Genomic DNA, 12,673 nt, shown 5'->3' on the forward strand with positions numbered 1-12,673 from the left:
GTGGAGCGGGGTGAGGGGAGGCGAGGCTGCTCTGCGCCCTCTTGAGTGGGAGGCCTCAGAAGGCGGCCAGTGCCTCCTCCTCAGGTGACACCCCCTTCTTGGCCAGCCCCTTCTGGAAGGAACTGGGATCTGACTGCTCAGCCTGGCGCGCCCCTCTGGACTTGCTTCCCTCCCCACCCACCCCCGCCATTCCCCACTTTGCTTGTTTCAGGAAGGCTTCCTAGTCTGCCCCAGTCTGTCATCATTGGCATGAATGACTGTAGGACTCAGAGCTTTCCCTTGGCACAGAAACAGGCTAGGACTTGTGATGTGGTGGGAAGAGAACTGACTTCCGAGGCAGCCGGGCTGGGTTCGAATGTCAGCCCTCATACTTACTGGCTGTGCTTGTTGTCCAGTTGCTGTCATGTCTAACTCTTTGTGACGCCATGGACTGCAGCACAGCAGGCCTCCCTATCCCTCACCATCTCCTGGAGTTTGCTCAAGTTCATGTTCATTGAATCAGTGATGCTATCCAACCATCTCATCCTCTGCTGCCCTCTTCTCCTTTCCCAGCATCAGGGTCTCTTCCAATGAGTTGGCTGTTGGCATCCAGCTGTGCAGGCTTGGAGAAATTTCTCACCCACTCTGATTTAAGATTTCTTCATGTGCAGTGGGGGTCAGAGGGCTGGAGTGAGGATTAGAAGTGGGGAAACCTGGCCCAGGACCTGCAGGCAGGAGCCGCAGGCGCAGTGCTGTTCTTGCCCCTCCTGCTGCTAGGCCGATGAGAGGAGCAGGCGGAGTGAGGAGCAGGACGTGCACACCAGGCTGCGCGCCGGATTGGACCGCAGGCTGGCGATTTCAGATGGATGAAAGAACACTTCCAGTGGGAGTCACCCCAGAAGCTTCTTGACTGAATGGGGGCCCGCAGAATGGGGAGGTAAGGACAGGCACAGTGTGGGCAGGGAAATCTCCAGTGTGTTTGAGCAGCAGAGAGACCAGCCTAGCAGGGTGTGGAGGTCTGCTTAGCAAAACGCATGGCCAGGGGGCGGGACTTGGGCTCTGCAGTTGGGTTGTCTTCTCTGGGCACCAGGAGGCCACTGACGATTCTGAGGGGTTGAAGGGGTCAGGGAGGAAGGCCATGAGTTCTGAAAGCTGCGAGGAAGAGCCAGACTGTCTTGAGGACAAATCCTAGTTCCCTCACTAGGGATTAGGGGCAAATAAAACCTCTGGCTTGTCTTCTCGTGGGTGAAATGGGATAATTCTAGAACCTACTTCATAGAGATGTTGTGAGGATAAACTAAGCTAGTTCAATCCCAAGAAACTCTTTCTTGATCTCTTTGGAACTCCTAGGAAAAAGCACTGACAAGGCACACAGATCCGTGTTCAAATCCTGAAATGGGCAAAATGGCGCCATCTCCTCGGATGGCGGTGGAATGAAGCTTGCTCCCACTGGCACTAGTTCAGGGCTCTCTGAACAGCACCCAGGCCAGTTGCCCAGAGTGCATGGGAAAGGCGCAGGGTCAGGAGTTTGAGGAGAAAGAAGTCAGTGGGGGAAGCTGGGCTGCTCCAAGCCTGAGCAGGGAGGCCTGCAGAGCCCGACACACAGTGGGCTCTGTCCTCGGCATCAGGGGGGGTGAGTGGCTTGGGCAGGGAAGGCCGGGGCAGCGGGACTGGGGTGGTTTCGGGTGTGCCCCTGGGTGTGCGGTGGAGTGCGCTGCAGGGAGAAGAGGCACTTGCGGGGAGAGGAGGAACAGATGGCGAGCCACAGGCTTGCAGGTTTTCACTCTGCCCAACTTCCGACCCCTGGTTCCAGGACTCCAGCCCAAGTGTGAGGTGATTGCTCCAGGGAGCAAGAGCTCTGCGGCCCCCTGACAGAGATTCGGTGCCCCTCTATTCCTGGGACCCTAGGTTCCCCTCACCAAGCACATTCTCCAGCACCCAGGAGCCCTGCTTAGATTCTCCAGCTGGGACTGGTGACCAGTAATGCTCAGCCTTTCGGTTGCTTCCTCGTACCTTCAGAGGGTAAGCGAGCAGTTAGTTGGGATATGTGTGCGTGGAGAGAGAGTTACCTAACATCTCCAGGAGGTCAGGAGTTGTGTCCAGGCAGCCTGTTTCCACTCAGAGGTTTGCACATTTGAGAGAACTGGATCTTGGCAACCAAGATACCTCCCCCTCCGCCCTGTATGCAATCCAGTTTTTAAGTTTCAGCTGTGAGCCGCCAACTGCAGCCCTTGGCTCCTGAGGCACTAATGAAGTCCCTTCCCTTGTAGAGCATGGGCTCTCTTACAAGGATGCATAATTAGCTGAGTCTTGGAGAAGAGCAGAGAGCTCACAGAGTGCACACCCTGTGCCAGGCACCCAGAGAGCTTCTCGTACCAGTAAATCCCAGGTAGGAAAGAACTCAAGATTCTTTATGACCTGAGTTGAAAGAAGTCAGCTCCCAGGCATGTGGAAGCCAAAGAAAAGTTAAAGTGTTAGTCACTCATTTGTATCTGATTCTTTGTGACCCCATGGACTGTAGCCCACCAGGCTCCTCTGTCCATGGGATTCTCCATGCAAGAACACTGGAGTAGGTTGCCATGCCCTCCTCCAGGGGATCTTCCCGACCTAGGTGATTGAACCTGGGTCTCCTGCATTGCAGGCAGATTCTTTACCATTTGAGCCACCAGAGAAGCCAAAGGCCCCATTCAAATGTCAGTGGTCCATCACCTCTGGACAACCCAGAATCAAAGGGAAGAGTGGTCTTCCTAAGGGCCCACTGACAGAACTCTTAGGAATGGATCCCATGCTGGGCAAGGTGCTTAAGGGGTAACAGGATCTCTCTCCAGTCATACCAAAAGTCAGAGGGATCCCATTTGTGGCCTTGCTCCACCCGCTTTGGAGCCTGACTTGGGCAACCCTGAACCCTCACCACCCAAGCCCGTATCTTTCAGGGGCCCCAGTTGGCCACTCTCCAGCAGAGCACTGGACACCCACCCAAGCGTACTGTGTTCCCTCTCTAAAATGTTGAGACCTCTCAGCTCCAACTGTCTCTTTCTTTGGTTCTCTCCCTCCAGAAGTCGGTTCACAACAAGGAAGCTAATTTCCCTGAGCTCCTGTCCAGAAGCTGAGCCTATGTCCCAGGGAGTTGTCTCTCAGCTTTATCCTCTTGACCCTTCCTCCCAGGCCCAGGCAACACAGGGAGCTCTGAGGCCCACATCAGTACAGTTTTTCCTCCTCAGCAATATATAACTTGAGTCTGGATATAACTTTTCTGGAATATCCCTTAAATATTATGTCTGAAAGTTCTAGAATGCTTGCTGGTGGAGAGAAGCAGAAACACTGGGCTGGAAACAGTGTCCACGGTAAAGGGTTAAGAGCTCTAAAATCTGCTCTAAATTCAGAGTCTACATGTTTGCACTTTCATCCATTCTACTCCAATGACGTGGCAGCTGTCACTGCCTCTGCCCACTGTGGACTCGTCCTGCCTGAGCCAGGAGGCCTCCTTTGTCTGCTATGGAAGCATCTGCTCATTAGCTTGTCTGCCTTTGTGAGGACCCAGTGTGTGACCGTGTACCTTTAGGAACAGGCAAAGGATGTGAATTCTGCAGCAGGTGACGCTGTACACGGTCCTGCTCTGCTCATATTGTCTGCAGAGCTCTGAGATGGCCACTGAGAGGCTCAGCCTCAGCCAGCTAACCAAACCGTTTAAATAAACCCAGGACCTTTTAAACAAACCCAGGGCGTCAGAGGATGAGATAGCTGGATGGCATTACCGATGCAACAGACATGAACTTGGGCAAACTTCGGGAGATGGTGAGGGACAGAGAGAGGCCTGGGCTGCTGCAGTCCATGAGGTCCCAAAGAGACGGACACCACTGGGCGACTAACAGGACCTCTATATAGTGACTGGTCACTAGGGGGCGATCTCACACAGCAAACCTGCAGCCCTCTGAGCTCTGGGGGAAAGCTGAAGGCCTTCACTTGCCCTTCTGGTTTTCTCAGTTCAGGGAGGGAATGAATTGAAAACAAGTCCAGGTCAGCAGGGAGGAGCATCTGAGAAGGCATACCTCCTGCGAGTTAAGATGTAACCATGTCCGCGGCACGTCAGTGTGGAGAGAAGCTGAAAGGACAAGAGCTTGTCTGCTTTTACTGGATATGAAAATGAATTTATTTACACAGTAACATGATGCCACAGAGAACACAGCAAAGTACCACAGCAAACCAAAGGGCGGCGCCACCTGGTGACAGAGGGGACCTTTCGTTGGTAGGTTTCTACAGCTCTAAAATATGTTAAGTAGAGAGGTGAAGCTCCAGGAAAGAACAAAAGAAACAAGATTTTCAAAAAGCGAGCATGGGCAGAGCCAGTGGGGAATGAGAGAGCGGAATGAGGACTGCCATGATTCAAACCACTGAAAGGACAACATCTTGCTTCTGCCCTCATCTCATACCAAAATGCCCGGCGTTATCAACGGAAAAATCCCATCCCGGTGTGTTCGCATGTAACACCTTTTAAAACTGCTAAGGGAAGGGATAACCAAGTAGTTATTCGGAGCAAATTTCCTGAAGCAGTGTGGTTTATCTTTCAAAAATGCTACCCTGAAGCCATAGGGCTGGTTCAACATTCAAGTTATCGGGAGCGCGGACACACACACTTTCCACACACTACACGGGCAAAGCGGATTTTCCATAATATAATATTTGTAGCAAAATATATGACTCTGTACTTCTGCTAGGTTAAAAAATGTCCGACCTCTTTTGATTCCCTGAAACTTTCTTGATTTAAAAAATAAAAGTGGAGGCAAACGGATGGGGAAAAGTGAGAAGCTGGAATAAATGCTGCGGCGTGGGAAACACCTGACGGGATGTCCCGGATGCAAGTCCCTGCAGCCCGCCCGGGGAAAAGGGGAAAAGCTTCTGCATTGGCTGACGCAAAAACCTACTCTAATTTCAAACAGCTGCGGAGAGAGGGTGTGTAACAGCTGTATAGCACCTTGTACTTTCTGGGCACTTATAAATATTAAAATGGTGGTGATGAGTGGTGAACACCTCGGTTTATAAAAAATACTAGATTTTTTAAAAGAAATTTCCCAAGAGTTTTTTTTTAAACAAACCTATTGAAACTACCACATCTCTTAAAAAAAAAAAAAAACAAACAAACAAAAAAAAAAATCCCTCAGCTTTCAGTATTACAGGGATATGATGTTCCCAAGCTGAAGTTTGGGTGATTGTCACAATCATGTCAATGGGAGAGGGGATAGTTCCTTCTCCTGAAACGCTGGGGAATTTATAATCTTCCCAAGGTTTTCATTAGCATCATCTCCCCCCACCCCCAATACACAAAATGGACTTGTTTTTAAAAAAATAGGTGCTTTTTTGAGGATGGTTTACTTGATCAGTGGAATACCTGGATGTGGGAATGCATGTGAATTCTCTTCCCATGGCGTCTGTCATAACTCAGCCTCATCACCTAAAAAACATCAGGACAAAGAGGCTTGGTTTCTTTGGTATAATCTCTGTCTAGAATCTTGCGTGGCACCACTCGTGGCTTCCCTAATGGCATCGGTTTTGGTCCGTGGAACCCCCACGTTTGGTGCTGCCGTCAGCACAGGCTGCGGCACACAGTTGAGCAAGAGTGGCACTTGGATTTGTCTTGGCGCAGCACTTTGGGCCTTTGAGAATATGGGCTTCAATGAGGTAAAACTAACCACCTGCTTTCACGGGCAGCCATCCTGTTCAGTCATTAGGCTGAACCAGAATTTTTACTCCTTGTCAACTAGTAAGGGGAATTAAAAAAACATGTCAGAGTTAGCCCAGGAAGTCAAGTTACTCCCTGCCCATCCCAAGTATGTTCATACCTTATTTATACATCTAGAATCACTTGGAATACAGCGCAGTATCCTAAGCTCATCCCAGTTTCTGGAACTAACCCATATTTTTTTCAGATTGCTGCTGGTAACATCTAGGGAAAACTCCTATCAGCAAAACTAAGTCAGGTAATTTCCTAGCACCAAAGTATTCTTAATTCGAATGTGAGAAGTGGAGTGCAATCCTTCTATGTCCTACTGTTTAGTAGGCCCCAAAGATCTTTCATGGATATTTTATAATGCTAGACACTTTAAAATACTATTTTAGGTAGTCTAATTCCCAGGATTATCATTAATATTTCCAGAGGCTCAGATCTCTTGGTTTAGTTTTCTAAGTTCACAAACTTGGACTGAGTTTGGAAGCACAACTGGCCCCCAGTGACAGTAAAATTCCAACCAACAGATTTTACTTTTGGGCCCTCAACATCAGCAGACTAGGGAATGCGAGTGCAGTGCTCCCCTGTGTATCTCAGCCGGTTTATCTTCTGAGGGCAAAACTTAAAACCCACTGCCATACTCCTGGCTTCCAATTCTGACTTAGCCTATGGGTAGGTGGACGTCCTTCACCATTCTTTTGTTGTTGATGCCATGGGTTGCAACTGCTCTTTCCACCATCTTGCTGTTATTCTGGATGAATTAGCTCCTTGGCATCATGCTAGTGCGCCAAGGGCTCTCAGGCGAGCAAGGGAGCCCTTTCACAGCCCCCCTCCTTTCCGTGGAACATCTAATTTCTTTCCTCCCAGACGAGGTTAGCACGCTAACAAGGCACTCTGCTGTACATTCAGTCTTGGTCTTGGCTACTCCAGCCATTGTCCTGTTTACCTAAAAGTGTACGAGAGATTATTCTTGCTCATGTGGCTTAAGGAAAAGTTCCAATAGCGGCTTAATTGTTCAAATTCTCAATATACATGGAAGAATCTATAGTACAGACTTCAAAAGAAGAGAAAAAATCCAATCCGTATTGAAGACAATAACTTGATGTTACTTGAGAAAACTTAAAGTGCTATACTAGTCACAATCCAAAACTCATATATATATATATATATATATATATATATAATATGTATAAATATGTATGTCTGAGGGCAGGATTTCTTTGCAGTTGATGAATGAATTCAAAGTTTCTGCTACAATTAAAATGGAAATGCAAAATATTTGTGTTAATATGAGACTGAACTTCATCATTTTGGAAAAATGTTTGGAGGACTGTCTGACAATACCTCTTGCCTAGAAATAGGGTTATCTTGCCTATTCTGTTCTCACCTGTAACACTTTCGTCCTTCCCCACCTTACGTCCTTTGGCCCTCACTCAGAGAACTATTAATCCAGCCACCGATCTCAGAGCAGCCCGAGTCCCTTCCTGAATAGCTGGCATTCATCTTTTGCCCTTAACAAGTCCGACTATGAAAACAGTACTAAACACATCTAATGTGAAAAGGTGCTCGGTTTGCCAGTGCTATAAGATAATGGTAGTGGAGGGTGTCCGTGCTTATAATACTATCAAGTTAAAATGAAGAAGACTGGATCCAAGCCAAAACAGAAACAGGAGAAAAAAAGGAGGGTGGTGGTGGTGAAGGATACCTAGAAAACAAATAAAGGGACCAGAAAACATTCTTCATTAAATATGAAACTGCATTAAATAGTCAACATTCAAATTCACACGGGCTAGGCAGCATGAGAGTGACATTGAGAAAGCGCCTCAATGTGCAAACCACGGAGAGCAGGCTGCTGAGGGGGCGTGCTGGTGGACAGGGTAGTGGTCTCTGCGCTGCCACTTCAGTGTATAACTGGGCAGGGGGTTATGTGCCCATGGGTTAGCTAAGGGCAACCTACTAAAGCCTGCTAGGCAAAGTGGGGCCAGGTTGCAGGACACCGAGAGAGCGGGCTGCTGGCCTGCAGCGGCACGCCATCCTGTGGCCGTTCCCAGGGGCAGAGCCTTGTCTCTGGCCAGAGGAGACAGGACTCTGTGTGGGCCAACCAGCTCTCCTCCCTGGAAGTCCTGACCTGCTGGCCGGGAGGACAGGGCATCCCCCAGATGGGCCTCATGACTCCCATTCTCTCAGAAAAGAAGAAAGTGAAGCAAAGAAGAGCACGATAAAATACATTCTTCTCCTTTCTTGATCCTCTTTGATATAGGTGAATCACATGAAAGGTGGTTAATAATGTTAAAAGTTTAGAAATTACCAAAAGGCCACTAACGTGCTATCTAAATAATACTGCACAATCAGGCTTGGCTTTAACAAGCTCTGCATCAGCTGATGCGGGGCCCAGGGCCATCTTGCCCACCAGGCAGAGGATGTGTCTATCAACCCTGCCACAGGTTGCTCCCCCAGAGGCCTGGCCTCTACTTCCAGCAGGCATGTGCACACACATGGGTATACACGTGTACACACACTCACACTGTCTGAGTGACTCTTGGGATTTCAAAGTTGAAGTAAACAGAACAGATACTCACAGTTTTGAATAACACACACACACACACACACACACTGTGGGTGGAAGCGACACTCGTCTCAGCGCAAATATGTGCCAAGGGAAGAAGGGGATATTCTGTGGATATTGCTTCAGGTGAAGTTGCAACATAAACACTGTATATACAGCTAAAAAAAATACATACAAAAATTGCACATGTATCCATAGGAGAGGAGCACAGACCCCAGGCAGGGTGCTCTCGGCCACCCACCTCAGCAATCCAAACTCCCCATGAGCTGCCCTCAGTGGTGTTTCTGAGTCACCGGGAGCAATGTGCCTGGGCAGCTGGGAGGCAGTCTCTCTAGACAACGTGGGCATTGCAAGGCAGAGGTCGGCGGTCTCGTCAGCGGCCTTCTCCCCTTCCTCTGCCTTCTGGCCATCCTAACAGCCAGCCACACTGTGCCCTTGAGGGAGTTGTTACGGCTCAAAGGACAGCCATTTCCATGCAGAGCTATTGTCTACAGCATTTGGTAGACTAGTTAACACTGGCTGCTGATATAAGGAGGCTGGCCAATTACGGCTCAGGGGAAAACTGTGATCTGGGTACTGGTAGCCCTGGCTGCCGAGGCTGACAGCTCTGACAGTAATCAAAGAACGGTCCTTTAAACTCTGTTCCCCTGATGGCCCCTAGAGAACTGCACGTGCAGGAACGCCATCTTGTTATGTCCTGCTAGTTATTTGTAAGATCTGCACTCTGCCCTCCTGGGGCCCTGGTGACACCACCTTGGGTCAGCTCTGTCATGGGCTGATACACCCAAACTTCACTGGCAAGTGGGGACAGAACCAAGGTGAAGGAGATTCAGGCAGTGGCAGCACGAGGGGAGACTTAGGGCCGTCCCCCACACAGTGCACACACTTACTGATAATGGAAACCAAATGGGTGCATGACCCTAAGGAAGGATTCTCTCTTCTTGTCCTTCTACCCTCTGCTAGAACAAAGGATGTAATTCCCAGAACCAAAACTGGGCTGATGCTAAGGATGGCAGTTCTGCCTGGTAAGAGGGCCCAGTATTGATCCTTTAAAGGAAAAAAGTCTGTTGTGAAAGTTTAGTAGATGATGGTAAGTACTGGTTAAATCTGTCTATTGCTAGTGAGAATAAATACATGATGTTAAAAAGACAGAGTTCCGGAGGAACTTGACCCAGCTCATGGAGTTCAAACCAGAGGAGCTGTCACTTCAAGGATGCATCTTCATATTTCCTGCACTTGGGGACAGTTAGGGCGGAAGGTGTTCCCATGAATGGCAGCTGCATATATGTGCGGCTGACTTTCCCTAATGTTAAGATGGACTCAGCGTCTCACTGGACTTGGATGGGGAGGGAAGGCTTGTCTCTCTTCTTTCCTTGAATTCTGTATGAATACCAGGAGGGGGAAGCGTGTGGGCAACTTGAAGAAGGTGACACATGAAGTAAGACCAGTGACTGGGACATATTAACGGGGCTGCAGGATTTTCACAACACAGCTGAGAGAGTCCGGAGTGGCAAAAGCCAGATACTGAGCACAAAGCCAGTCCTCTAGGCTGATGCCACCCTCCCGGTCCAGGGACTTCTCGGCAAACTTGATCATGAGCAGTGTGCGCTTGATGTCCAGCCAGTTCTGGAGCAGGGTGTTCCTGTGAGCAGGGCTGGGGGAGGCGGTGAAAGTCTGGAAGAGATCTTCCCGGGGGCCCCAGAGCAGACACTGGAGGATGCCTTTGGCATCTGAAATGAGGATCCGCTCAGAAGGGTTGGGATTTAGGAGGCAGCTGGCCAGCTGCTGCAGGCCCCGGGAATAGGGGGAGCGGAGCGGGATGCGGGGCAGGTCGGCCCGAGTGTACTCCTTCTCCTTCAGCTCTGGGTTCTCATCGAAGGGGTTGGGCAGGTGCAGCATTTCATAGATGAGGATGCCTGTCTGGAACTCGTCGCACTTTTTATATTGCGTGGCCGTGATGATCTCCGGGGCGAGGCGGGACTGGTCCCGGAGGATCTCAGGATCTACCAAATGGCTCTTCTGCTTGGCCTGGGAGAAGTTGCTGACGATGAGCCTCGTGGGACAGGACGGGGTGGGGCTGGGCTCTGCAGGCCCCAGGCCCTGGGTGGGCCCCCCAGGCTGGTAGTGGACGAGCAGCAGGTTCTCCAGACGCAGATCGCAGTGGGTGACATGGTAGGGTTTGAGGTGCTCCAGGCCCGAGCACAGCTGCAGAAGCAGCAGACACACTTGCCTCTCGTATGCATCCGGGCTTTTCCCATGCTGTGCCAGGGAGTCTCGCACAAAGTCGGCCACTGTGAGACAGGGAACCTCTCTGGTGATGACCACAACGTGGCTTCTCTGCTTCCTGCTGACGACTGCCTGGCTTTCTTTGTGGGACGACTCTGCTTCAGAGCTCAGGTCTGGGCCCTTCCCATCAGCTTCTTTCACCTCTTCTGTTGCTTCCATGTCATCCTCTTCCTCTTCGGGGGCATCAGGATCCTCCCAGGGAAGCAGGCGCTTAGGAACTTCAGCAAGGAAGTGACCGCAGTCCTGCTGGATGTTAAAGTGGACAGCCAGACTCTGCCGGATAGCCAAGCTGTGATAATATTGCTGTGATTCTTTAGCTTTGCTCTTACAGATCTGAAGGAAGAAAGCAAAGAACACAATTTAAAATGCACACTATCATAACAAGGCTCATGATTCGTAAAGAGGGGTTAACTACAAGGTGACTGGTAGGAGTCTGGAGTAGCGACAGCAATAGTGTTGCAGTGAAGATACAGCATTAGAGTTGAGTTTTCCAGAAAGGGTTTTGGTGACCCTGTGTTGAGTTTCAAGAAACAGTGTCTTCATGCTTAATCCATAATGTGTATTACCTCTAGTCCTTATGTGTACGTGTGTGCTAAGTTGCTTCAGTTGTGTCCGAATCTTTGCGACCCTATGGACTGTAGCCCGCCAGCCTCCTCTGTTCATGGGATTCTCCAGGAAAGAATACTGGAGTGGGTTGCCATGCCCTCCTCCAGGGAATCTTCCCCACCCAGGGATCAAACTTGCCTCTCCTGCGGCTGCTGCATTGCAGGTGGCCTCTTTAGCGCTGAGCCAACAGGGGAGCCCTCTAGTCCTTACACCAGCTCTTTAAATAGGCTGTGTGTGTGTGCACGGTCAGTTGCTCAGTCATATCCAACTCTTTGTGACCCCATGGACTGTAGCCCGCCAGGGTCCTCTGTCTGTGGAATTCTCCAGGCAAGAATACTGGAGTGGGTTGCCATTTCATCCTCCAGGGGATCTTCCCAACGCAGGGATCAAACCTGTGTCTCCTGCATTGCAGGCAGATTCTTCACTGCTGAGCCATCTGGGAAGCCCAAAGTAGGCTGAGGACTTAAGAATTTAAAAAACAAAAACAAAAAACACAAACGCAGGGCCACTAGTTTACAAATCTAAGTCTGTCCAACACCAAAGCTTCCTCCTTCCACTCTATCTTGCCCCTCATCTAGAAAACTGAAAAACAAAAAGTCATTTTTCATTTATGCTTTCTTTCTGTGGAGCTTTATAGCCAAGACTTACACAGCAGCTCAATAAATAGCTTATAACATAGGCCAGAATACCTTATATCACTGGTCAGGAGACTGACATAGAATTGACCAGGTAAACTATGAGTCTTCCTAACTTTTCAGTGAGTGTCATTGTGATGGTCACAACTCAGGCACTCATGGGTCACTGGCAGGATAAAGAAGAAAGTTTGAGAGAATCGTTGGTCTCATCTAGTTGGAGCAAAACTGGCATTTCAATGGCAGAAGTCTAAGTTTTACATTTTCTCTCTTTTCTTTTTGAACAACAATCTGTACCCAGGTTTTATTACTTAACATGTCTTGAAACTGTTCCATAGATAGCATACTATTAATAGTTTGTTTTTTTTATAGCGACATACATTCCAGTGCATGGACATACAGAGTTCAGTTACCCCTCTCTACTGGCAGACATTCAGGGCCTTTCCAGCTACAGACAAGGTTGCAGTGAAAAGCCTTATACATCCTCATATTGCTGTGTATGAGGATACCTGTAGGATAAGTTTCCAGAAGGGGAAGTGAGAGTCAAAGGGATCTGTATTTAGATGTTTGATAAATGTTACCAAATTGCCTCTATCAACTTGAGTCAGTTTACACATCAGCCAGTGGTGCAGGGGGGTGGTGGTGGGTGGGGCAGTGGGTGGGGAGCTTGTTCTCTTCCCATTCTTGCCAGCCGATGATGTTTCCAAGCTTTATCTCTGCTGATCTGATAAGTGAAGAAAAGTATCTCTGGAGATACTATTTTTAATGAGTTATTGAGCACCTCTTCACATCTTTAAGGGTCCACTGTAATTTCCCCCCTTTCATTACCATTAACTGTTTCTTCATGAAGTGAAGTGAAGTGAAAGTCGCTCAGTCATGTCT

The 12,673-nt window shown here is 49.1% G+C and overlaps 1 protein-coding gene across 1 annotated transcript in view; it reads right to left on the reverse strand.

The window, feature by feature from the left end:
• Nucleotides 1–6,915: 6,915 nt before the first annotated feature.
• PEAK1 (pseudopodium enriched atypical kinase 1) overlaps nucleotides 6,916–12,673 on the reverse strand; it is a 168,223-nt gene continuing 162,465 nt past the window's right edge. Inside the window, exon 6 of the mRNA XM_052659771.1 lies at nucleotides 6,916–10,886. Coding sequence (XP_052515731.1) covers nucleotides 9,729–10,886 — 1,158 coding nt within the window. The 3' untranslated portion in view covers nucleotides 6,916–9,728. The remainder of the gene's footprint in view (nucleotides 10,887–12,673) is intronic.

Source organism: Budorcas taxicolor, chromosome 21 (genome assembly GCF_023091745.1).
Source record: "Budorcas taxicolor isolate Tak-1 chromosome 21, Takin1.1, whole genome shotgun sequence".
NCBI lineage: Eukaryota > Metazoa > Chordata > Mammalia > Artiodactyla > Bovidae > Budorcas > Budorcas taxicolor.